The sequence below is a fragment of the Octodon degus genome, unplaced genomic scaffold (assembly GCF_000260255.1).
Source record: "Octodon degus isolate 3935 unplaced genomic scaffold, OctDeg1.0 scaffold00025, whole genome shotgun sequence".
NCBI classification, from domain to species: Eukaryota; Metazoa; Chordata; class Mammalia; order Rodentia; family Octodontidae; genus Octodon; species Octodon degus.
The window spans coordinates 3,648,300-3,675,318 of record NW_004524601.1 but is presented as its reverse complement, the minus strand read 5'-3'; the positions used below and the strand labels follow the sequence as shown (position 1 = coordinate 3,675,318).

The 27,019-nt window shown below is 46.4% G+C and overlaps 1 protein-coding gene across 1 annotated transcript in view; it reads right to left on the bottom strand.

Annotated features, from left to right (window-relative positions):
- Ankrd44 (ankyrin repeat domain 44) overlaps nt 1-27,019 on the bottom strand; it is a 269,913-nt gene that overhangs the window by 68,270 nt on the left and 174,624 nt on the right. The window contains exons 11-16 of the mRNA XM_023712328.1: nt 23,630-23,712; nt 22,432-22,495; nt 20,806-20,874; nt 18,221-18,361; nt 16,498-16,578; nt 14,036-14,147 (exon numbers count right to left, since the gene is read on the bottom strand). Coding sequence (XP_023568096.1) covers nt 14,036-14,147; nt 16,498-16,578; nt 18,221-18,361; nt 20,806-20,874; nt 22,432-22,495; nt 23,630-23,712 — 550 coding nt within the window. The remainder of the gene's footprint in view (nt 1-14,035; nt 14,148-16,497; nt 16,579-18,220; nt 18,362-20,805; nt 20,875-22,431; nt 22,496-23,629; nt 23,713-27,019) is intronic.

The following is a 27,019-nucleotide window of genomic DNA, read 5'->3' as shown; positions in this document are numbered from 1 at the left end:
AGGAAAAAAGCTTTCAACATTTCATTATTAAGCATAGTATTGGCCATATTTTGGTGGCACTTTTAATCAGATTAGTGAAGTTCCTTCCTAGTCCTAATTTGCTAAGTTCTTAATAAGCCATAAATGTAGATTAAGCTTTATCAAATACTTTTACTACATGGGCTGAGATATTTGTCCAATGTTTTTTTGGTTACTATCGTAAATAATCTTGATTAACTTGCCAGAGCTAAACTACCCTGCCACTCTTAGAACACCCTCACTTGGCCATGGCATATCACCTTCAATATCTGACTGCACTGAATTCCCAATATCATGTTTAGGACTGCCAGTATTTTTTTTTGTTTGTTTGTTTTTGTTTTTTGCAGAACCGGGGATTGAATTCAGGCCCTTGCGCTTGCCAGGGAAGCGCTTATTCCACTGAGCCATCTCCCCGGCCCTGGACTGCCAGTATTTTTTATGGAATCATTTAGTCTAAAAATATTCTGTTTCTTCCCCCCTTAGGCAATACAAGAACTGCAGAGAATATTTTTGCAAAGATAATCATCTAAAATCATCTGTTATTGTATGGTGTGACCGTGTAACAATTCTTTTCACAGAGATGCAAATGTTTTCGTGTCCTTTCCTCGCCTTACTAAAATTGAAACATTTCTGGGGTTAGAATAAGACAAAAAATAGTCTTACACAAAATAGAAATCACAAGGTGCCTGTCTGCAGGCCATCAGGACGGTCTCGGGTCCACTTTGGATGCTCCTGACACGTATGCAAAGACCTTAAAAGGGAAGCCACCCGATGGTGCTGCTGTAGGCAAGAGTCATGATTTTACTCCAACAATAAAGCATATCTTCTTTTAAAGTACTATCTGGAAAATCTTCTTGGGATTGCATTTACTAGTAATAGCTGTTTACTTTCCTCCACTGTTATCAGCGCAGACCCTCAAAGCCATCCAATATTTAGATGAATATGGCTCGAAGTTATCAGAGACAATCACTGGTTGACTTGGGTTTTCAGAGCTGTGTATGGACTGTGAATTCTTTTAGTGTTTTCAGCATTGAATTCTTATTGCTTTGTGTTCTGCAAACGAAAACCATTTTAAACTAAGAAGAGATAGCATACCAAATAAGAAATAACAAACAATGTAAATGAAATTCAGAAATCTAGACTTCATGTCCTTTTGACTTAATTTTTTTATCTCCCAGAGCCATATTCCTATCAGGGCAGTGACGACTGGACTCTGTGTGGGACCCTGAGGCCTTGTCATCACGAGTCTGTATCTAAAATAAAAGGCAGCAGGTCCCTTGGATTTCATAGTATTAAAAATGTATTTATTCCCAGTCCATTATCTAGTTGCAGTACACTGCAAAATGCTTGATGTTTAAATGATAAGCACATTGGAATGGTGGCAGGCAGTCAACCCTGTAAAATATTCAGGGCCAGGGTGTTAGGTGTGATCAATTCCACTTGCTGAGCATACACTGCGTTGGGCACGAGCAGGAGAACCAGAACCAATACTGCCCCTCGTTTCCATGGAGACTGCTTCTCAAATCCAAGAGCTACCTCTTTTAATCAATAATCACTTTCATCTAGATGATAGTCCCAGGCTGTCTTGAATTATATGGTCATTTGTTAGTCCCTACGTTCGGCCTCAGCTCAAGTGAGATTTTATTTGAGAGGCGGGGTGGTCTGCAGAGCGATGTAGGGGCTGAAGGACGTGGTGGTATGACGGAGAGAGCAGAAAAAGAGAAGGATTTGAATACAAAATAGCTTCAATTTACAAATAATTCTTTAAAATATGTAAAGAAAACAGCATCTTGTTTCAGAATGATAGCCTGTTCCTTACTTTCCCCCTAAAAACCTACGTGAACCACCATGAAGGTCCTTTGGACAGCACTTTTAAACATTAAATTGCAGTATAAATTTTCTACTGCGAGCATCTAGTGACATTTAAGTGATTCTAGCCCAGTCAATAAAATATAAAGCTTTAAAACTCCTTTCCACTGATTCAATTATGGCTAATCTTGTTGGAGTCTGAAACACTAGCTAAGGACCACGAGACTGCTGCTGCCTAATGAACGTTAAAAGAATCGCACACATTCAAGTGGGTAAGGAAAAGCTGCTGTTGCTCTAAGCAAAATGCAAACAGATGGGCAAGCCTGACACACACGCACCCAGATACGCGCCTGCCGCACGTTTAATCTTTTATGAATGGCTGATCACAGATGGTGATGCGCTCAGAGCACAAGCTTAGATCTGCAGTCGATTTTCACTTTGCGCCAATGTCCTGAGTCAGCTACAGCTTTTCGATTCAGCAAGCAAAGCAAACAGCATCAAGATGAAGGCAAATATCAGGCAAACAGGTTCCCTTGCTACTTTGGAAATACGGAAGTCATCAGTTTATCAACTCAGATCCAAACATCTGCCCACACTGTCCCTCGTCAGTTCCTTCCTGCTGTCGCACTACTTTCCCACTGTCACACAAATGCGGGGCAAGGAATCAGGAGGCACTTGAAGAGGACGAGCACGGCACACATTTTGCGGTGAGTGGCAGCGCAAGTGGCGCCAGCGCTCAGCCTAGAACAGAACGTGCGTGTCCCTGCACCCGTCCGCCTCCTGCAAACGCTGCTTCATCTTGGGTAGAGAAACCGAGTCCTAACGGCCTCTCTGTTCCCAGGCAGATTCCCCCTCCTGCAGAGCCAGCGTGAAGAAACAGACAGCAGTTTCTTCATCGTCTGAGATGTGGCAAACAGCACACCGTCCGGCGGACGGGCTCCATTCAGATGCGTCCAGTGAATGCATAATAAAAGCTGCTCTTTGTGCCTGTCACATGCCTGTCACTGTGCTGGGCATGAGGGAAAACTGACAAAATCTTAAGCACCTAAGGTAGGATGTGGTTTTAAAATATGGCTACGCTGTGACATGACTGCCAGGATCAGCCGTTATCCCCGTCGCCTCGCAGTCACCTTCTCTCTCTGAGAACGCTTCAGATTCACCCAGCACATCGCAGGTACACCACACACGTGGTACTGACTGCACTCAGCATGCAGAGCTACGCTCTGGGCCGTTTCCCCCAGTGCCAGCCCCTTGTCACTGCCACACTATTCTTGTTTTTATGAGTTCAACCTTTTTACATCCTATATACAAGTGAGCTCGCACAGTATTTATCTTTCTGTCTGGATTATTTTACCCTGCATTCATCCTTGTTACAAACAGCAGGGTTTTCTTCTTTTTAAAGCTGAATAGGGCTGGCCAGATAGCTCAGCAGACTAAAGGGCCTGCTTAGGCACACACCCCCGGTCGGCTGTGCTAGCCCTGCCCCCGGGTCGCGCTGAGACGGAGGTTGAGACTGGACGTGGAGGCGCACGCCTGTAGTCCCAGCGCTTGGGAGGCTGAAAACAGGAGGATCACTAGGAGTCCAATCTACATACTGAGACCCTACAGACCCTGTACTAGATACAGAAAAAAAAAATAAAAATAAAGCTAAATAATATTCCATTTATCTATATAGATATGTAGATATAGGATCTAAATAGAGATATATTTATGCATATAAATACATATACATTGCCTTTTAATATATATTACATATTTATGTATATAAATAAGTTTATATATTTATATACAAGATATATATATATATAGAAAGAGAGAGACAGAGACAGAGACAGAGAGAGAGTGGGGGGAAGGGTTCCACATGTAGCCTAGGCTGGCACATTCCTGGCACATTCCAACCTGCAGCACATTCCTCAGCCTCCTGGTGCCGGGATTACAGGCGTGCCCCACCTTGCCTGGCTACATGTGCATGTATCCGTGCCTACAAACAAGCCTATTTACCTAGCCTTATTTACCTTGGTTACCTAGCCTTATTTACCTTGTTTACCTAGCCTTATTTACCTATCCTTTCATCAACATATGACACTTGGGTTGTAAATAATGCTACAGGGAACATAAAAGTGCAACTTTGAAATACTGAGTTGATTCCTGCTGAGTACATAACCCTGAAGTGAACTACTAGACTACACGGTAGTTCTATTTTTATTTTTTGAGGATTTACTACATTCCTTCCCTTAATGAGCTATCAGAAGAAACTAGCCTCCATTCGACAGACCAGGCAGGAGACGGGGCTCTAGAAAGCGAAGTCCGAAGGCTTACAGACCCCGCGCCAGGCATGGTGGAGCTGCCACTCACCCACACTGGCGATGCGGACGTCCGGGAGCCTCCAGCCCATGCTCTGGCCCCTCCTCTGGCAAAATCCTCATAGGGCCGAGCAGGGTGCCTGGTGGGGACATCTGAGGAGGTGTCAGGGGTCGGCAGAGTGGACACTCCACATACTAGACACTGGCATGGGTGGGCTGTGACAGAAGTGAGGTGTCTACTTCTACTGGACATTGTGACAAACAGCTTTGGGTGAGAGCACACAACACAGTAGGAGATGCAACCAGGAAACCAAGATGAAGAGAGAGAGGAATATGGAGGTGTCCTCTCACCGCTTGCCGAAGGAAGGGCACAGAACAGATGGGGGATGTGCCAAGAGCTCTCCAGAGGGGACGGAGGCAGAGCCATGCTCCTGCAGAAGGGGGCCAGGGCCACATAGATGACCCCGGGCAGTTATTAGGACCCTGTTTTCACTCAGTGAAGAGCCAGATGAGGATGGTATTTTGAGCTAATATTTATGTAGGGGATGCTTTACCTCCCAAACTAGATTAGAATCTTCTTGTTAGCAAAATGTGTGCCTGACATGTTTTCGGTGTCCACCGTGCTTTCCAGCATATTTCCCTGTCATCTGCTCTGCGTCCCTGAAGGTTGCCATCTTAACAACAGCTGATACATGACAGGGCCTGCCTGGAAGTTGCCCCAACGGTCTAGCAAAGTCGCAGCGGTGGGGTTTCTCTGCCCTGTATAGAGCGCAGGTCTCCTGGGCCATGCACGTAAGGTGCTATGATGGGGTCAGCACGGGGTCTCAAAAAGAGGGGACCAGCAGGTCACCAGAGCTTGGGCTCATTAAGTCTTTCTTAATTTATTTTATTTTAATTCCATGCAAAGGAAGAAAGCCAACCTTCATTCAGTGTATAAAACTGGACACCCTACTTGGAAGGCAACACAGCAACCGCAGAGAAGGGAGCCTCCTCTGGAGCCGGCAGCAGCCCGGCTGCTGCTTTTGCTCCTGCTTCCAGGAATTGAACCCAAGGCCTCACGCAGGCTACACAAGCGCCCTACCCCCGAGCTACATCCCCAGCCCAGCAGGCGGGCTTTGCACTGTAAGTTCATAAAAGGCTCATCAGACTTACAAGACTGACATGAAAGACCAATAAAGTTCACATATTTGGAAAAGCTGAAGCGTAGACCCTGATCTCCAACTCCACAACTGCTGGTTCCCAGTGAAGCCGAAATTTGACCGGCATACAGGAAATACTGACCAATGAAATGTCATCTTAGTTATGGTATTCCCTTCATTTAAAATAGATTTTAAAAAAGAATGACACCAAAAATATTACTTTTCTGAAGTTATTTCTTTGGGTTATTTATTATTATGGTATGAGGAATTTAGGAACAGCGGATTGCTAAAGTTTTTTTAAAAAAACTTTTCAGGAACTCAGCCACATATTTATGTGACATGTATCATATGGCTTGCAAATCATAAATGTTCCTAGAAAACTGCTACAAGGCTGTGACTTTAAAATGCACCAAATTGCCTTTCCAGTGACCAAGTGAACATTATTCTTTTCATACTCACAAAACTACTTTTCCAAGTGCTAAACAGCCCACAGGCTTTAAATCCAGTGACAGCTCCACTTAGCTCGTGAGGGTCTGCTCATACAAGAACATAAATCTCAGTCACTGCAGAGATTTGGATTTTCCAAATATTGCTTCAGCTGTTATGGAATGCTGGACCTCAGTCTTTGCTGGAACCTTGGACAGGCTCTTTACTCTTCGGGAGCATTTTAACCCTGGGACTAGAAGCACAGGTGTGCCATTAGCTCCTATTTTGACTAAAAATGCCCAGGATCCTACACTGACTGCGACTAAATGCAGTTCAGGAAGGATTATCAATACATGGTCTAGACTCTGTTGGGCAGTGGTCCTTAGCAGCTGCCAAGGATGAACATCTTAGGAGAGAGCATCTTGCTCTGAACCTCTCCCCCTTGATGAGGAAGGGCTCATCCTGGCATCTGGGGCCATGGAGAGAGTCACGCCAAGCTGACAGCAGCTGTCACAGGACACCAAGCAGACATTCCAGGAGGAAGGCTGGGTCGCGTCAGAATGCTTTTATGGAAATGCATGCAGATGCCCAGGGCTTAACGTGCAGAGCTGGCGGCAGGCTGCACTGGACAGCTACAGCTGTGGAGTTTTGCCCGTCCCTGGGTGGGACATGCTATGGATGGCTCCGCAAAAAGCTTTGTATGGCCAGCAATGGGCATTGTTGACTGACTGTAAAGTGACAGATGGAAATGCTGGTGTTGTCTCAGGTTCTGCTGCCTCCCTCTGACAACACCCAAAGGCCACTGCACAGTGACACCATGATTGCTTCTTGCTGTCTTAGTTGATGTAGAATTCAGATGCTCTGGGACAGCTTCGTCCTTCCAAAGTCTGGAGTCTGCTGGTCCTCCAGGCAGTATGGCACAATTGTTAAAAGCTTCGGATTTAGATTTCAAACAGATTTGAATCTTGAATTTAACAGTTCTTTGATCCAGAGAAAGTTGTCTAATTTCTTTGTACCTTACATACTCCTTCACAGTGTTGTCATGGGAATTAAATGAGATGAGTATCCCACTCGGTGTGCTTGCAGTAAGTCTGCATTACACTGATGTTACTAAAAATAATAAGCATGCTTGTTACACTCGCCCCGATGAGAAAAGAATTTGGAAGAGAACCTGGATTTGTTTTGTTTTGAGATCAGTTTTTTCAAGCAATGAGATTCTGAAGAACTTACTTTGTTGATCAGAGTTCTACGACTTTTGGCACCATCAAACTCAAAGCTTACTTTGTTCAGTTCTGGCAAATAATCTGGGTGGCAATGTGACAGATGAGCCTGCCCCTGGCAGAGGCCGAGTTTGAGACAGATTTGGAAGCTTCCACCCAGAGGAGCGTGTGGGTTTTATTTCTCTAAGATAGATGATCAGGAGTGTAATTTGTGGATCACAGGGAAGTTGCATGTTTAGGATTTTAAGGCATTGCCAAACTGCTTAGCAGAGCGGCTAACCCACTCTACACTGCCGTGAAAGAGCAAAGCCTGAGGGACCTGCACCCTCCAGGTGGTGTCCTGCTCCTTATCCTACTCACTCTAACACGTAGGCATTGATGGCTCATGGTGTCTTTAATGTGCATTTTCTTAATGGCCAATAATGTTGAACATCTTTTCATATGTCTTTTGTATCTATTTGTGCTCTCTAGTAAAATAACTGTCAACATATCGTATTTATTTTCTAATGAGATTTTTTTCTTTTCCATTGAGTTCTGTATCTGTTCAGATACCACGCAGATATATGGTTTTACATATTTTCCCCTCGCCTCGGCTTCTCATCTTCTTTACAGGCTCTTTCACAGAGAAAAAGCTTTTAATTTTGCTAAAATCAAGTTCAGCATTTTTTTTTTAAAAAAACTGTTGTCATGCGAAGATTCCTTCTCTAGCCCCAGATCCTGAAGATTTCCTGGTATGCTTTATGCTTTAACTCTGTGATCCATTTGGAATTCATTCAGGTATAAAGTGTGAGATTTAGCTAAGGACCTTTTAATACGCCTGTGGATCTCCAGGGACCTTGCACCACGTGCTAAACACTATCTCTGTCCCTTTCTGTATTTTTATTGAAAATAAATGGGGCATATTTGCATGGATCTGGTTTGGCTATTTGGTACGACTGACGGATGTGTTATCCACACTCCATCAGTACCTCACAGTTGAGATTTCTGAGCTATATAATCATTCTTGGAATGATTTAGTTTTCCAATTTTGTTCTTTTTCAAAATTTTTTCAGCTTTATAATTCCTTCGCTATTCCTTACAGGCTTTATAAAAATTTGCCCTATCCATAAAAAGTCTTGCTGTGGCTTTTATATGAATTGCATTAAGCCTACAGCTTAATCTAAGAACTGACAACTTGACCACATTGAGTCTATAATCCACGAGCATAATCTATCTCCTTTTATTTAAAAAAAAGATCTTCCTTGATTTCTTTGGTTAGCATTTGTTTTTTAGCATACAAATTCCATATTTCATTTGTTCAATAATTGTTAATAGTATTGCATTTTAAATTTTGGTGCCTACATGTTCATTCCTAGTATTCAAAACTGTGATTGAATTTTGTACATTTATTCTGCATCTTGTAACCTTGTTGAGCCTGCATAAGAATTTTAACATATTTTTATAATTCCTTGGAATTTTTCTCTTTAAATAATGTCTTTTTATTTTATTTATTTATTTTTTAATGTATATAGTACAGGTCTACAGGGTCTCACTACACAGATTGGACTCGTACTGATCCTCCTGTTTTCAGCCTCCTCGCAAGCACTGGGATTACAGGCGCGCGCCACCATGGCCAGTCTCAGTCTCCATCTCAGCATGCCCCTGGAATTAGGATTGAACCCCATTTGCTGTGCCTGCCTAAGGAGGCGCTACTAAAGTCTTTTTAAAATAGGGACATTATTATTTGTTCCTTTCTGATTTGTGCTTTTTGTTTCTATTTATCAAGAAATCAAAGAATAAGAAATGCTGGTGAGGCCTGGGGGGGGGGAAGAATCCTATTTATATTGTCGGTGGGAGTGAAAATTGGTACAACCATTGTGAAAATCAGTATTGAGACTCCTCAAAAAACCACAGCTGGACATTCCAGTTGGCCCAGCTAGTCTGCTTCCAGCTATCGTCCCAAAGAGTTCAAGACGCCACGATTCAGCGGCCCAGGCACGCCCACGCTCACAGCTCACAGCGGTGAACTCAGAAAGGCTGATGTTAGAAACAGCTTCTCTGCCATCAACCAACGGATGGAGAAAAGCTGATGTTTGCGCACAATGGAGCGCTGCTTCTCCAGAAACTGAGACAAACTTCAATCATTTGTAGGAAAATTGACGCACCTCGAGCCCATAATATTGAGTGAAATAAACCAGACACACACACTTAAATATCGCACGGGGCCTTTTACGTGAGAAACCCGACAGGTACTCAGCGCAGCAGAGAGACAGGCGGAAGGAAGAAGGGAGAGGGGCTTTAGAATGTGGGGAAGGATGAGGAATTCTTTTCTCTTGACTAGACAAAGGGAGGCTGAGGCTTTCATGGCCTTTTACCGGGGAGGGGTTTGAGGGGCATGTTTAGATGTACCTGAGGAGCTGACTCGGGGGGCTTCCCTGAGGCAGCGGGAAGGGTAGAAGCAAATTATGTCTTGGGCCGAGCTAGAGAAGGGGGAGGTGGTCTTGGGAAGATGGGCTTTGTTTTAAGGGCATCGGCCATACTAGATGACCACCACAATGATTTTAGCAATTCGTATGAGGGCCCGAACCTATCAAAACCCAAAAGAAGCAAAGTGAAAGGTAGCTAGGAGGAAGTGGGAGATAGGCCTTTCTCAAATGGGAAAGAGATCCAGAGATCCCCGGAGGGAGGGTGGGAAGAGAAGGGATGGAAAAGAATTCAGATGCGCCACGACTGTGCACCAGCTCCAGAAAAGGAAAGTAGACATTATGAGCCATGTAGGTGCTGATAAAACCAAGCGAATGGGACCCTAATCACATGGCCAGGCGGCGGCCTGGAGCCCCTTCACTGGTCCCGGGTGGGAAACACGGCAGGGCGAACTCCAAAACACCTGAAACTTCTCTGCAGCCTTAAGCTTCTTGTCCACTCTAACTCTTGACTTTAGAAGTGGGGACAAGGCCCTGGGTCCAACAGGAGTAGCCCACTTGAAATGGGGGCGGCCTCGCTGCTGGGCCCACAACTGCGCACCAGGCTGCAACCGCCCATCTGAGGGCACTGCTGAGTCACTCTTTCATCCTCTGCCAAAATCATTCGCAGAAAAGCCAAAACTTTTTTTCTGCTGTATGAAAAAGAAACAAATGGGACATTTATCAAATTGTCTATTCTATTTTCTGAACATAGATTCACATTCAACTTCTGAATCCAAAGTTGTGAACTTATATTCCTAGCAGGGAAAAGGCTGTTTTTTGTTTTAGTTTTTTTTTTTTTTTTTTTTTTAGAGGGACTCTCTAGTCCCTCTCTTAACCAGAGCACCTCATAAGGCTTTTTGGTTGTTTTTCTCCCAGTGAATTCAACAGAAAATAAAACAAGACCAGTATTGTGGAGCTTTCCAGAGAACACCAGTCATCTGACTCAGGCTGCCCAAAGGTCATGAACACCCTCAGGCCAGCCTCTTACAGCACCTCTGGGGCAGATGGGGCTCCAGCGGGACCTAGGGGCGGAGTTCAAGTTTGCCAGTTATTTATGGTCTAATCCTCTGAGGACCACTTAATTTCTTAAAAAACGATGACAGAAATCTCCTTTTCTATACATGATTTTAGCCAAAAGGTAAAGAATCAATCACCACTTCTTCTATGCCGTTTTATTACTGTGGTGAAGCCTGACTAGACATTACGCGGAAACACATCCGTGTGGACACGCGTATCTATTCCGAGCCAGGGATGAGTAGCTTCCCGAAGCCCTGTGACAAACACAAGAAACTACCCGAACACTGTGCTTCACTTGAAAGTAGCATAAGTTGAGTACTTAGTTGCCCAAAGCACCGTTGTTTTCAGAAGTTCCTCTATCTGCAGGGCCATCTGTCCCCTCTATGCCTACAGTTTAAGGTCAGATTTACCAGAAAAGGCTCGGGAAGCAGCCAAATTCCAAGCGATCTGGCCCAGCAAGCGCTGGACTGAATTTACTCGGAGACCTGGAGCTCTCAAGCTAAACTTCTCCGGGCAATTTCCGTAATTATATTGGCAACACACATTTTTCCACTCCAATAATAAAACCACAACGATCCTTATGTTCACAGGCAAATCTTTAATCATATTGTAGAAGAAGCCAGTATGCCAGTAGAAACTCAGAAGTTCCAAACAGGGCCAGGGCTCCCTGGCTCTCGGGGGACAGCAGTGTGCGGGCCGTCCGCTCCACACCGCCGTGACGAGAGCGCCTTGCCAGTGAGCTTCCTGCGCCCAAGCACCTTTGCCTCAGAAGCCAGAGCTTGGTTAGCAGGGACCTCCCCGCGCCCGTCGACACACTGAGCCCTCCTGACCATGACTGACCGCAGCTCCCTGCACACCCTGGACACCCTTGTGTAATCCACACCAGCTGAGGACACTGGCTGTGGCGGTGGCCTCAGCCTTGGCGAGAACTTCGACTCGGCTGGTCCCTTGGGGCTGGGCTTCCATGACACTTCCTAGGGGTTTTTGCTGTGGAACTAATTCAGTATAAGTTTGGATAGGGAAAGCAGAATTACAACAACTAAAATAATTTCTGTTCCTCCTGATTACAGCAAAACAGACTGAACACTAAGTACAGTTTATAAATTCTAAGTCTATGATCACAGACGGGTGCCACAAGCCATGGATGCCAAGGAACCATAAATTCAGTTAAATGTCATAGTCAAATACACATCAAATTTAATGACACGTATTTAACGATATGCATAATCGCAGTATTAGCCCAACTAGCTGGGAGGAGGGGCTGGAGACCGATTTTACTAACGTTGCACATTGGCTGCCTCTGATAACTATCCAGCTGTAATCTTACTCCAGCTCCCCAAGAACAAAGAAATGCTCTTCCACTCTTCCTCTTCCAGGGACAGGCCCAGGAATGGGCCGGGGGTGTGGAAGAGAGGAGGGCCTCTGCACAGCGCTTGCTCTGAGCTGCCAGGAGGGACCCTGAAGGCCGCACCTCAGCACCTGGCGAAGCATCGGGGCAAACTGTTAAAATTACAACCTCTGTGAAGAAGGAGCGTTTGTATTGTGAGATTAGCAAGATCTGGCATGGCAGTGGGAAAGTCTTGGAAATTTACCCCGAGTGCACATCGGTTAAATGGTTTGCTTTCCAAAACCTAGTGCCTAAAGAGACAGGAACTTTATGTGCTTTTGCTTTCCTACAGAAGAAGGAAACACAAATTAGAACCCCTCCCGACCCCTATTGCTTCATTTACCAGTTGAATCAAGGACAGGCTCTTCTCTCTCTCTCTCTCTCTCGCTCTCTCTCTCTCTCTCTCTCTCTCTTTCTCTCTCTCTCTCTCTCTCTCTCTATCTAGAACCTTCATCTGTTCAGAGCTGGGTAAGCCAGCAGCAGGGATAAGAGATCCACAGAGGTCTGGCCTGGTGAGTCCAGCCCTACCCAGGACTATTTTCCTGATGGTTTTGTTTTGATTGGGAGTGGGTGGGTGTACGAATGTTTACAGCCTGCTGAGGAACTTTGCTGAGTGCCAGCCACACCCAAGAGGAATTTTAGGCAGCATTCCAAAATGGGAATGCACGCAACTTTCCACTCAACTATAATCACTCAAGCATATGAGAAGAAAATTTCCATCCTATCCATGTTATAAATGACCAAGGAAGGTTCTTTCTTAAAGGTAAACACAGGTGACACTTCTACTCATTTTTATTGATAACCTGGTCCTGTTCAGATGACAGTCCAGAAAAGATGAAGTAGTACTTCCCCCTGCCTGCTCTGGAATATTACATCATTTCCATGAATAACCATCTCTCTGTAATCCAAGGGCATGTTGATCTAATCAAGGGACCAAGCCAGATTAGGACCTAGGAGGAAAGCTTTTGTCAGATAAGAGAAAGAAGGGCCCCAAAAATGACTTTCTTGAAAAATTAAAGTAATGTGTACAATATAAAATATTACTCATATAGAGAGGAGGTATTACAGATAATTAGTCTCTGAACTGGTATACTATGAGATTAAAGGTAACTCATTAGAGTTCTACAAAACAGCATATATTAAGAGTAAAATAACAACTTTATAAGAAAAGTTCATACATCCAATTTTACCATATGGTTTTCATAGAGGAAACCAATTAAGGAGAACTGTACTGCAAAGTCGATTCTGGAAGGCAGGCTCCCGATGGGTAATTACAGTAGTAAGCCTTCACTTCGCACTGATGACCACACACACACACACACACACACACATACACACACATGCACGCACACACGCACACACACATATGCACACACACGCTTTGGGAGGTGCCTTGCTTATAGAAAGCCTAGATATAAAGCTGTATTTGCCAATAGGTCCATATCAATTTCTACGGCAAAGCCAATGTCAGGAAGCTGAAGGGATAGCTCTCCGTACTGTAGCCAGCTCCTACCAGGTGTTTGCTCTGTATTTAAAAAGCACTGGGTGGCAGTGAGGGCAGAGTGGTGTACAGCACACTGTTCTGGTGTCAGAATTCATGAACTCTTGCGTCCTGGTTCTGTTTCTTGCACTGCTCAGAGCTATGACTTCAGGCAACCCAGTTAATGCCTCCATGTCTTAGTTTGCTCTTCTACAAGATGAGGGGCTGCTTCTTGGCCCCTTGGGATTCAACATCAAGAAGAATGTCACAGGAGGCCATAGTGTCACTGGCTTTATATTTCCACTTCTTCCCATGGAGCTAAGTGCTTCCAAAAAATCTGTCTGTAAGTGCCCTCACACCCCTCACTCTGCCTGGCGTCTCTGCATGTTGTGACTGGCTCAAGGAGCCCTCGCCCAGAGGTGACCTTGTGCGCCCCTCGAGGGCAGATGGCAGAGGCACCCCCTTCCCGCCTCCCCTCTCCCCCTCAGCAGACATCTTGGACCTGAGCTTATATGATACATCCTAATTACCTTGAAGATGTACACTCTCACTACACACAGATCTAAGGTTCCCATCCTGGACTAACACCTAAGAGTCAGTTCTCAATGAGCTGCAGAGTAGAAAAGATGGAAGTAGAACAAAGAGGGTTATCATAAAATACAGCCTGCTTTCCACTCCCCCGAGGATATCCCTGGGGCGACTTCTAGCGGTGACTTAATTAGGCAGTGAGGGCCCTCAGTGAAAGTTTGAGGCCAGTACTGCATTAGCAAAATGCTCGTGGAGCCAACTCACCAACTCCAGACACTGCCGGTGGCCGTAGGCAGCCGCGTAATGGATGCTGTTGTAGCCCTCCTTGTCCCGGATGGACGGGTTTGCATCGTTCTGAAGCAGGAATTCCAGACATCTGTAGGTGTGAAGAGATGTTATTTTAGAAACTATCTGGACAAAATGAGATGGTTAATGTTAACATGCCCTCTTCTGAATGCTCCACAAAACACTTCAAGTTTATTTCTTTAAAAATCCTGCTGCGATGAAGTATGGTACATTTGTGAGGGTGTGTGTGTGTGTGTGTGTGTGTGTGTGTGTATGTGTGTGCTGTAGCTGTCTTTATTTTAGTTTGGAATAGCTATTCTAGATTAAGGAAAAGCTTTGCAGCGAAAGAGTAAAGTTTTTTTTTTCCTCATCTTAAGGTATAGAACATGCCTAGCATCAAGATTACTGAATAATAACCTTCATATCTCCATGTTGAAAAGGAAACATCTTGCTGGGTGTGGCGGCACGTGCTTGCAATCCCAGCCCTTGGGGGGCTGAGCAGAAGGGCCAGTGCAAATTTGAGGCTAGCCTGAACTGCACTGCTAGACTCTAGTGTGTACAAGGCCCCAAGTCTGTTCCCCAGTATAAGAAAATAAACTGTGGCCAGTCATGGCAAGTGGGCGAGCCCAACAGAAAGAGCATCCTACACATCGCTACTACAGACTGAGACCCAAAAGTTGCCAAATGCAAACTTTAAATCCAGCAGGAAAAAGCGAGAGCTTAAGGACAGTCAGATACTGAACAGCAGTGGGGAGCACAGACGAATGCTGAAGAGCGAGGCGGGCACACAGTGTGGGGGGAGGAGCAGGCGAGGGCAGCCCCAGGCCCACCCCGCAGCCCTGACCCCTGACCCGAAGAGGTGGCCAGGGCAGGGCTCCCAAGCCCACTTTACTTTGGTGACAGAGATAAACATCTGCACAGCGCCATGCTGAGGCCCTAAGATTCTGAATGTAACCCTACACCTAAGCCCCTTCCACGGGTAGATTTATGGGGCAGTCATAAAAGCCTCAGTGGCATTTACCTACCTTTTTGTATAAGGGAAAGGGAATAAATAAATTCCTAAACTGGTCCTTTAATTGTAAAAAAACTGATGAAAAGAAATATTTTTAAAAAATCAAATACCTACTCATTGATTGTGTTTGCCCACAAATGCTCCATAATAAATCAAGCTTTAATTAAAGTCCTGCTACCATGCTGGTTTGTTTGTTTGTTTGTTTGGCATTGTCCCTTAGAAGGAAGTCCTTTTTCATTTCAGTCATTAGATGTCTTTGGGTGGGATCCCAGGTGTGACGCATCGCGAGCGACTTTGGCTCTTTGAACGCAAGGGCAGGAAGAGCCTGCTAGTGCCTGCGCCCGCCCCAGCCTCTGAGCGGATGGGAAAGTGAGCTCATGAATTCAGCGAGCTCTGGAAAATACCTGGACTTGCTCCCGAAGATTACTGAACCCAGAAAGCAGCTCCACGACACAATTAGCAACTATACAGTATGAGTGCAGTAACAACACTCTCCACATAGCTTCTAAAGAAAAAGTGAATTCCACGTTCTATCTGGCAGTCTTGTCTTTTCTCCTCCAGGGTGCTGACTGCTAAGTTTGTCAGACCGGGAGGACCAGGCGGAAGCCCCTAGGCGGGGACCTGGTCGGGAAGCAGCCCCCTCCTCTTGAAAGAGCTCTGAGCACCTCCGCTGCCTCCTCCCTCCACCCTGGTGTGGTCACTGGGCTCCTCAGGCAAATTCACCTCACAGTGCCCCAGCAGAGGCAGACTTTGCTTTTACCATGATATTATTATTTTAAGATCGGGAGCATTAAAGCAAAATCTCCGACACTCTGATGTCCTTGTAGCCACGTCTCGGGTCGCTGTCACCTGCAGCAGGACCACAGGCTCTAACTGCCCCGGCCATGGGGTGGGCAAAGGCCTGCGAGGGGAGGTAGACCTGAGGGTGGGCACGGCTCCCCTGGCACCCGGGGCCACGGGCCTGGGTGAGGGTGGGTGGCGCTCAGGAGCAGAGGGGCAGGGACAGTGTGGCTGCGTGCCGGGTGCAGGGGGCCCAAGAGAGGGAGGAGGTGGGGGAGGCACAGCTGTGCGCGTGGAACCAAAGCCACAAGCCCGTCACTCAGAGAGTCTGCAGAGAGGTGTCCGAGGTCGGAGAAGCGGAGCCCAGACGGGCTGAATTCATCCGCCAGGAACAGGGTCCGTGGCAGTCAGAAATGATACCTAAGATCGAAAACGGCTGACCAGTCACCATCATTGTCCACAGAAAGAGCACAATTTTAGAAAAAGTGCCGTGTGACAACAGCACCGCTGCAGGGGGGGGGGGGGGGGGGGGAACGACAGCTTCTCCACTAAAGGCGAGCCCACAGTTCCCTCTGGGCCCCTCCCCCAGGAAGCGGCCACACGCGGGGCAGCGCGGGGACACGCCCTGGTGTTCTCCGAGGACACTTACAGAGCAGCTTCCTTCTCCTTCAGCTCCCTGGCTCTTGCAAGTTCTTCTGAATTTTCATGGGCACTTCCCAGCATCGCCTTACTTCTCAGCATGAAGGGAGAAGCAAAAACATAAGTCACAATTAATTTTTAAGACTGCAACCCATTATAGAATAATGAAGCTCGTGGTCTTCACACAGTTGTGTCTCAGTGATTTTTACCCTAAAGAGCCGGCACCACTGATGTCCACGGAGGGCGGACATGGCTCTAGAGCCATGTGTTCTCACCCGTGGAGTACAACTACGAGGGCTTCTTAAGACTTCCACCTGGATGTCTGTGACCAAGAAGACTGTGTCCCACCCTGCTACGAGCACCCCAAAGCACCCCGAGGAAAAGGAGACGCCTTGGCTCAATCCTGAGTCCCGCTGCACTCCTTGCTGCCCCCTTGAAGTTCAGCGTCCCACCCACTGAGAGTGGGGTCCCCTCACCCTCCGCTTTCCAGAACAACTCGCCCCCAGGATTCCTTTCCTGCTCTCCACAGATGGCGGTCACTCACTCCCCATCTCCTTCACCACCACCTTTTCTGGGGGAGTAAACTCACAGCCCAGTATGTATAGCAAGTGCTCAATAAATGTTGGTTGAATTAATATCCTGAACTAATTCCCACTGAATTAATGGGCTGAATTAACAACCCATTATAGAATAATGAAATCAATTTAATGGGTTATAGTCTATGATTTTTTTAATGAAATGAAATTGAAAATGTTGGAACACACTAGATGAAGCAAATGCAAATATGGCTTTATGAAATTCTTGTTCCTGGCCTGCACATGCAGGTGCGTGTGTGCCAGGTCATGGTGCAAGATGAATTTTTTACTATGGATCACCATCTAAAATGTGTGAAGGGCTGAGGGCGTAGCTCCCATGGTAGGGGGTCATACTTAGCATTAGAAACAAAATAACACTCAAAAGTGTTGGAAAATCATTGCTCCATAGGCTCGGGAAAGCAGGCAATTCAACAGTTCTCCAAACAGGGGTGTCAGAGACTATTTCCTATAGAGAGGGCCTCCCTTAAGTCTCTGAGAACAAGAACTCAAATCACGGCCCCCCTCCCCTTGTCTCTTCCCTTCCTCCCCCTCGCCCTGCTCCTCCCTTCAACCGGCTCTCTGATTTCTGTTTCCATTCCTGGCTGCCTGGAATTGAAAAACGCCACTGAAAACGTTCAGGTTCAAGTTGGAAGCAGAGCCCTTCTCTCCTCTATCCTGAGGCTGGGGCTGTGAACAGGGGGACGTTCTTGATGGCAGATGCACAGATTGGCAGCTGTAAGTGTTATGGCAAGTGAAGATGTAAGTGCTGCTGCCAAAAGCTCTGGTGCACTGGGCGAGGTGGCACATCCTGTAATCCCGGCACTCAGGAGGCTGAGGCAGGAGGATCGCTGCGAGTTGAAGGCCAGCCTGAGCTACAAAGTAAGCTCAAGGCCAGCCTAAATTACACAGAGAGACCCTGTAAAAGAAACTCTGGTGTGTGTCTATTAAATCCCAAAAGATTTTGAGTGAACTGAAGATCTGGCCTTGACAGCTCCATCTGGCATCTGACCTAAAGAACACAGAAGAGAAAGAGCTGTGCCGTGCCAAGCAAAACCCAACGTGAACCTAACCCCCGGGCTCTGAAGGACAGTGTGCACAGTGCCCCTTCCCAGCCCACTCTCCCCCCAGAGCAAACAGGGCCATCAAGGATGCACTTACTTTCTGTCCACGTCTGAGGCCGCGGCATAGTGCAGAGCCGTCCGGCCCCAGTCGTCCGTTTCGTTGACGTTGGCGCCTGTGGTCACTAATGTCTCAATACAGTGGAAATGACAGTTTGCGGCTGCATAGTGCAGAGGAGTTCTGGAAAACAAACAGGCATTCATCACTCACTCAGCCTAGCAAACAGCATGGCGATGCGCTCATGGATCACGGCCTACGTGGGTGTGGAAAGCTCGGGGTGTCCCTCGCATGAGGCCAAGAGATGAGCCTGCTTTTGACTACATCAGTGGAAACTGAGGGAGCAGAGACTGAGGCCTTCGAGCAAGTCAGGCACAGTGGAGCTAATCTTTCTTTCCACTGCTGGTGCCTGTCCTGGTTCGTGTCTATGTCACTGCCTTTTAGGACCACTGAAAGGTCATCCCCATGAAGATTCTCCAAGACTACCCTCTGTCCTGACCAAGCTTCCGCCCAATTCTCAGTTAGTACAGATGGGGAACACAGTCTTCTAAGACACGGTCCCCACATGTCGCAGTCACGTCCAGAAGCCTTCAGGCCCCCATCAACAAAGGCTCCACTCTTCAGCCTGGAGGTGAAGCCCTTCCAAGCTGGTTCCAGCTCCTCTCACAGTAGCCCTCTCTGCTACATGGACTCCTCAGGATATCCTGAACCAATGTCCTGAGGCTTGCTGGTTGCTCCACCCACCCTCGTGCGCAACCTTCCACTCACCGGCCCACTCACAGCCAGGTGTGGTGGTGCACACCTGCAAAGCCAGCACTCTGAGTGGCTGAAGCAGGTGGATCAAAAGTTCAAGCCCAGCCTGGGCAACTTAGTGACTGAGAGAGAGTGTCTCAAAATCAAACTAAAAAAGGGCTGGGGATCAATGTAGCTCAATACGAAGGCATTGGGTTTAATCCCCAGTGTCACCAACAACAAGCACAAGAAAAAATGCTCCTCATCCTTCATGATCCAGAAGTTAGTTGTCTTTGTCTGAGATCACTCAACTGCTGTCGAATCGCTTCTGAGCTCTCACTCTGCACCGCCTTGATCCACAATAGCAGTGCACTGCCTGCCCCTCGCCGCCGAATGCTCCCTGAGGGCAGACCTGCAGGTTGATGGCAAGAACTGGGCACAAAATCAGAAGCCCAGGGCTCCAGGCTGGGCAGACCTGAGAGCTGGGCCAAGCCACCTCCTCGCTGTGGGCCTCAGCCTTCTTGTCCTTACTGTCACACAGACCTGTGAGCAGATGCTCCCTACACTTTCCAGCCTCTAATTCTGTGTGCATGTGAGTCATGACATCACTTTGCACTCGAGGGCTCATCTGTTACAGAATGTAACAGCCCGCCCTGCATCCCAGAAGATCCGTGAGAAGCACCCAGCAGGGCGAGGCTGCAGAAACAGGAAGGGATTTGCTCGGTCTTTCTTACTTTGAGCTCTCCCTTATTGAACAGTTTTTCTGGTGTGACTAACCAGCTTCCAGGGCACAAAAAGCAGAAGACAAGAGAGAGAGTGACTGAAGCTCAAGCATTGTTTACCAAGCTTCAAGTACAAATGCTGCAGATTTTGCAGTCTGTTCATTTGTGGACTTGTTTACTACTTGGTTTTCTCTTTTTCAGTCCCAAACAAGGACAATCTAAGTATTCCATGTCCCGGATTACCTGTGTTTTCATGTTGGCCTGAAAATCAACAGGCATCAGGCATATGACAGCCTAAAGACAGAGGAATCACCAGTCCTTGCCCTCAGGACACTCAGAGTCAGGGTCGATGAGCACTGAGTGACGTGACTTCCAGGGGTGGAGTGCGTGGATGCCAGGAGAGAAGGGACATCCTTGCCACATGGGCAGGGACTGCCACTGACATGACTCAGGCAGGGTGAGTAGGAGCCATTTGGGCAGGTAGGTGAGGAAGAGATGTGGAGCAATCCCGAAGGGTCAGAGTGCCCGTGGCAGGGGATGCCAGGGTAGAGTCCTGTGGGGCTTGGCGATGATTTCCGAGAAACATGGTGGTAGGTGACCTTGTCAATGTGTGAACACAAATCTAGGTAGTACAGCCTACTATGCACTGGGCTGCCTGGGCGCCACTATGTATGTGGCTAGTGTTGACTGAGATGTCACTATGTGGGCATGTGTGACATGTCCAGGTACTAGCTAGCACCATGGCACAGCTATACAAAGGACCATAAAGGTACACAGTTACATGGCTCATGTGTGGGTTGTGTGTTTAATGTTGTAAACATGTCTAAACTTTTATCCTGAGATAAAATGTCTGGCACATATAACAAAATCACCTAGTTGTATGACCACATCCTGGAGTGAAAGGGCTGAAGTATTCTGTTCTGCTACAAATGAAGCTCCTACATTACATCCGTGAGAATTACAAAAGTGAAGGGGGTGAGACAAGCAGTACCTCTGGCAGAAGCTGAAGAGGAAATGCTTCCCCTGTAGCTGTGCCGGCTTGAGGACGTGTCCCCACGGGAGGGGATCCCCGCCAGGGGGACCCAAGACCACTTCCGCGTCACTCCGCCCTCGGTGGGCCCCGCCCCACCCCTGCGATCGGGGCCCTTGAGCCACAGCACCCTGATCACCTACCTCCCGCACTTGTCCTTCTTATGGAAATCTGCTCCACTGCTTTGCAAGAGTTTTATACATTCCACATTACTGCAAAGAGAGAAAACGGCATGAAGACGACAGCGAGGGACGCATCCTGGGGCATCTTAACAAGGGTGTGCTTCAGCGGAGCACAGGCCAGGGAGAGACCACGGCACCGGTTTAACATTCTGCTAACCAGAAACAACCTGAACATGGAGTAAGCGATGCCACATGGTAAGAATCTAAAGTTCTGCCTCAAAGCGACTGAGTTAACAGAGTAAAGAGCTAGGAGGAACCGTGCCAATTCCGTGACTAAGGAATCGAATGATTATTGCATGACTGAACCCTCCAAGGATGGTCTCATCACTTTTTCTAAAATCAGTTTTTCAAAATTACACAAAATTTATGAAATAATCCTTCAACCTATAGTAACTAACTTCAGGTTGGATGCAAATAATGAGACAGAGAACCCACACAGTTCCTTCTCTCACGGAAGAAGAAATTCCCCATGATCACCATTTTCAACCCAAGATTCCTTAGTGGAAAATAAAACAGTGCCTTTCCCTGCTTTTGTAATCCAGGTAGAGAAATGTGCAGAACCAAGGCTGAAAATGATGTCAGAGATTGGTGACCTTCCAAAGCTCCTGTGCTTTGCATGGAAGCAACAGATCCTGTGTAGTGGAGAGAGGAGGACCTGTGGCACGCACGCTCCCCTGGAAGGGCACGTTGCTCAGTATTACTTCTAATAGGAATTGCAGACATGAATTCGGAACGGCAAGTTGCAGGTTGCTGGACAGATCTGACATTTTTTACAATGCAGACATCCAGGCAATCATCCATCATTGTTCTGGACTTGGGATGCTAAGTGGCCTGGGATGTATTGTTTGATTATAATTTAAATGAGAAAAAATGATCTCATTACTGATAAGCCTGAAAGGGCTCTCCCACTCCACACGTACCCTTGAGAGCCACCTTCCTCAGAGCACTAGCTCCTCAGTCATAAAGTAGGAGGGCTTTTAAGAAGTACGTGTCTGTGCGGAGCGCCAGTTGGCACGAAGCACCTGTCTCTCTCGTTGCCAACGGCTGAGGATCAAAGGTGGGGGGCAGCTGAGAGGTATGGTTCCTGAAGCACAGTCATTTTGGGGCGAGAGGGGGAAGGGGCCTCAATAAAAGATACAAAAATTACGACTATAAGACCGGGACCCCTGTGCGCAGCTCTGTGCTTCAGCCAGCGCCTCTCTGTCAAGTGCGTCACGCTGAGACAAGGCGCAGACCACAACCAAGGCCCTGCTGTCAGTAAGCGGAGGTTAAGAGCCAACCTCCTAGCCACACAGGCTCACCCAGGAGATGAGGTTTGCTCCGCGCATGGTCATAGAGCAAGAAATTACTGATCAGAGCTGTAATCTGACCAGTGAGAGAAAAAGGACAATGGCTGATGAAAAATAAGGAAAAGTCCTATTTGCTGTAGGAGATGGGATAACATTACTTGAGTCATCTGGTAATATGCAGTAGAAATGATTCTTAGCCAGTTTTCTAAGAAAACTGCCTTTGGGTCACAGACTGCCATAGTCAGCCAAGAGGTGTGTGCCACTAAGTCATGAACTCCCAGGGCAGCCCGGTACTCACCCTCCTGCGGCAGCGGCGTGCAGGCACGTTCTTCCAAATTTATCTGGGGTGTCTATTTCAAAGCCTGCAGACAGCACGCGCTCATTACTAAACAAGGACACTATGCTATACTTTTGTCCTAGTTAAACCACAAGAAACATTGCAGAGACAGAAAAATCAGTTAGTAGGAAAACCAGAAGGCAAGCAATTGTAGTCAGAAAGAGGTTGTCATGGAAACGAATGATGACTGCTCAAGCTTGGCGATTCCATAGGAAGCACCACGAAGTCAAGGGGGATTTATTCTCACACTCAGCCCTGGTGAACCACAGCCCCGTCTTTCAATCCCAGGATAGAAATTTATGAGACCAATTTGAGTTAAGTAGGGCAATAGACAGGCAGACAGAACACATGGAGAAAACACGGACGCCAGAGGAGAAACCCTGATGTGCAGGGGTAGATATTTTCTTAAGCACATTCCAACCTTTCTGTTGGTCTAAAATCTGGGAAACAGGCTTTCATGGAGGGATTATTTTTAAACGTGCCAAAAACAGTGAAAACTGATAAAGTACTTAAGGGGAAAATCTGCCTCTGGGGCACTGATGAATTAATTCAGAAACAATCTTCGCCTTGCAGACCCTGCCACTCCTGAAAGCCCAGAGTTTCTTACTATCAGGAGGGCGGTAGAAGCGCGATAAGAAAGACTAGGAAAGCTCCAAAGCATGAAAATTTATTGGTTCCAAAGAACCTCACATTAAAAAAAAACAAAATTAAATTTAGTTGAGGGGGGAATCAGTCTTACTGATTGTTTAGTATGCAGGAAACAGGAGTAGCGTGATATTTTCTACCACCAAAGGGTAGAGGATTTGGGCTTTTTCCTTTTTGAATAATATTAAACTTCAAGCCACCACTTTAAGCCGCAAGGAGATTCTCTTGTTTATGACTAAACTTCTCATGCTGCATCCTTCATCCCGGCTCACCCACACTTTGGCTGCAAATCAGCCCTGGCTGTCATTCCCGGGTCAGGGATACTGACGTTCTCACAGGTTCAGCCCCAGGACCGGTGGGAGCTGCGGCATGCAGCCAGCTGTGGGACCAGCCGGTCCTTCCCAGGCAGGTGGTGACAACAAGCACAAGCAGCGCACACTGGACCAGACCCCTGAAGCCATGTGGTGCCTGCACAGGACACACTAAGCCCATCTCTGGCAAGACACTCACTTACCTGATGATAAGAGCTTTCTGCAGCAGTCAGAGTGGGCATTTAGGGCAGCTAAATGTAAGGGAAACATGCTATGGATTCCACACCTGAGGAGGAGAAAACAGCAGCTCAAGGGAACCGGCACAGCCAGGAGACGCCGCCACCCTCTGCGGTGCTGGGGGGAAGCCTGCACCCCACGTGGGAGCCCCGGGGGAAGGAATCTTGTAACTCTTCCATCCCATAAACACAATGCAGATGCTTTTGACCCTCAAATAATACAACCCTAGATCTAAACCATGACTAAAAGCCTACACTCGTAAGAATATGTTTTAAAGAAACTTCGTTTCACATAAACGGCTTCTTAAAATTAATTTCCCGCCTTGCCTTGCGGCATGGTGATTCGCATCTCACTTGTGCGTTCTCCCATGATCTATGGCTCACTTTCCAAGCATCCACTACTGTGCGGAGGGCCAGAGGTGCCTTCTCTGAGCAAGACACACTCAACTGCCAAGTACGCTGCTTTACCCTTCGATGTGATAAACAAGTAGCTATTACTGACCTTACACGTGCCAAGCACTGTCACCATTAGCTATGACAATATTACTGAAAGTAAAAATATAGGTGAGAAAAAAACTAATGTTTAACTTTTGCAAGTGAAATTTCCTCTTTCTAACAGACTTTCAACACTGCACCTTAGCCCGGTTACAAGAGCACAGGACCAGCGAGCAGTGCTTTGCGGATATTCCAGAAATGCATCACATTTCCTAGAAGAGCATCACAGAAAGAATCTGGAAGAGGCCTTGTTAGACTGCTCCTCGCCACAGCACACCCCTGGGACCATCTCTTAGGGCTATCGGGGGATCAGGAGGACTGGCCCCCTCCTCTCCCCCAACTTCTCCCGGAGCAAGGACTCCAACATCTCACTTTAATCAAATAACAGTACGACTGTGTGAGTGTTCTTAAATCTATTCAGTCTTGTGTTTGAGGTTTGTAACTTGTGTGCTATACAAATGTTTAGTTCAATAAAGTTGTGTGATAAAAATAAAAAAAAATCAAATAACATATTTCAGATTTTAAAACCCTCTCTCTCACAAATGTGGGCAGTATCTGTTTACACTCTGAAGCACGCATTAGCCGTGTTTCTTCTACGGCACGAGGTGGCCATTCTCAGGTTTTGTGCTTCATTAAGAAACACATGATTTGAATTTGTTACATGTTGGTTACATGCATTTTATTTCCATCTCCAAAGCCATTGTGTGTCTGTGTGTGTGCATGCACGTGTGTGCGTGCACGTGTGTGTGTGCACGTGTGTGTGTGTGTGTGTGTGAATACTTGGAAATACACATATACATGCCCGAACTTCACGGTATTCAGTGTTCTGCAAACTCCAGGCCCGCCAGCAACTTTTTCCTTGGCAAGCTCTGTTTCCTGTCTCTTGCATTTTCGCTATGAGACTTCTCTCCCCACACGGAGACCTCTGGACCAGCGTATGTAATAACTGGCATCCATCAAGAGGCGCAATTTGCCAGCCTTCCAGAACACCTCTAATTGCCTCTCTCCTCATCTACAACAAAAACGCTGACAGTCATTGCATCAGTGCCGACCTTGAAGCCTGTGGAAAGGACAGGAACGCGGGGGAGGGCAGGCTTCTCCAGGGATGCTGGCACTTATCCACCCCTCTTGGTTCAATAGAGACATACTATTTTAAAAACACATGACGTGTTTTAAAAGTTCTATCTCATTCCATTTGCTAAATGGAACTTTAAGCTAGCATGATTTTATCCAACCATTTTATTTGTTTGGAAAGTTAAGGCAAAAGAATGTATGATTAAATATCTCTGGAATTGTGGAAGAAGAAAATGAATAGAAGAGTTTCTATGATACTTTTAAGTTCCTAAAAATAAATGACAGAAATCGAAGGCTTTACACATTCTTTACATACACACATATTCACATGCATACATACCTATGTGTACATACACACATTCTACATATAGCACATAAAAGATATACCATTATACAAGATAATATGAGCAAACAAATTAGAGAAAATAGCACCAAACTCTATAAGTAGCCAACCTGGAAAAGCAAAGGCATGAACAGTAGCATACCACCACCAAGGCCAAAAGATAGTCCGTGAATTTCATTACCAAAACTTCTAATCAACCCACATTAGCTAATTTTTTTCATTGTTTTTTAATAAAAGAGAAAATAGGAGAGCTAAAACTACTCTAACTTAAAGTGACTGGCAAAAATTCCATGTGAATTTTCTATTCCACTCAATAAAAAGTTGCCATGTCAGTGCAGGTTTTAGAAATACACTAATGTAGACTCAAGTATTATTGTATTTGAACTAGACTAGGGTGCCATGGTTCAAGCTGTAAAACTAAACACTATGATAGGAAAGAAAAAGCAGAATTTAGATTCTCTGATCATTTTAGAAATGTTTCACACACTTCACAGTAAGCTGCTCCTTTATTGGAAAGGCTAGAAAACCTTTAGTAGGCAAACCAAGACCTGGTTGTCTTGTCACGTAAAAAGCCTTACTCCTATTATTCCTCTACGCATCAAGGAACAGCAAGAAAAAAGATACCAGCTAGCCCTAAAGTGAACCACACATCAATTACAGGGAGGAGGAGACCCATTCCAGTTACATTGGTGTATTTATTTGACAAGTCCTAAAATTAACAGAAGTTGTTTGTACTTGGCCATTGCTAATTTAGCTGCTGCTTCAGGATAAATGAGGTCTGACAGGCTCCTTGTCCAGACAACCAGAGGTGAAGGAAGGGCTAAGTGCTCCTCTTGGCACCAGAAATGTCAGTCCCTTCTTACACCCAGGCTTTTCTAGAGCCTCCCTTTAGACCACATGGCAAAGAACGCTGCAATTACAGCAGTGAGGTCAGAAACCAGGTTTGAGCTCTAGCTTTTGTTATTTGCTGTTTGATCTTTACAAGTGAATAATGGTTCTCTCCTCGGGAAAATAAAGATAATTACAGTGTCTATGTCACAGAGATCCTAAAGCCTCGCTGGTCTAACCAGTACAAAGTGCTAGCTACAGCACCTGACCCATAGAAAACCTTCACCAACGATGTTCTCAGATCGTTATTATTAGCTTGACCGCGAATCAGCCCCTGTGCATCCTGAAACTGCCATCAGCTTGTTCTTCCTCATCAGGTGTGTGACTCCTCAGATGCTGAACTAGACTGCGATTCACTCACCTGTCTGCTATTTTTCTCTCCTTCTAAGTTCATTCCAGTCCTGCTCCTGGATTCTCCCAGAGCAGTGGGATTGTCCTGGTTCTGTCCATGAGGCGGGCAGGACAAAAGCATACCCTAAGCACAGACTAGGGCAACATTACGATTCTCAAGCGACTTGTTAGTCCGCGTCAAAACACCGAGCGTCTCCTGAGCTTCA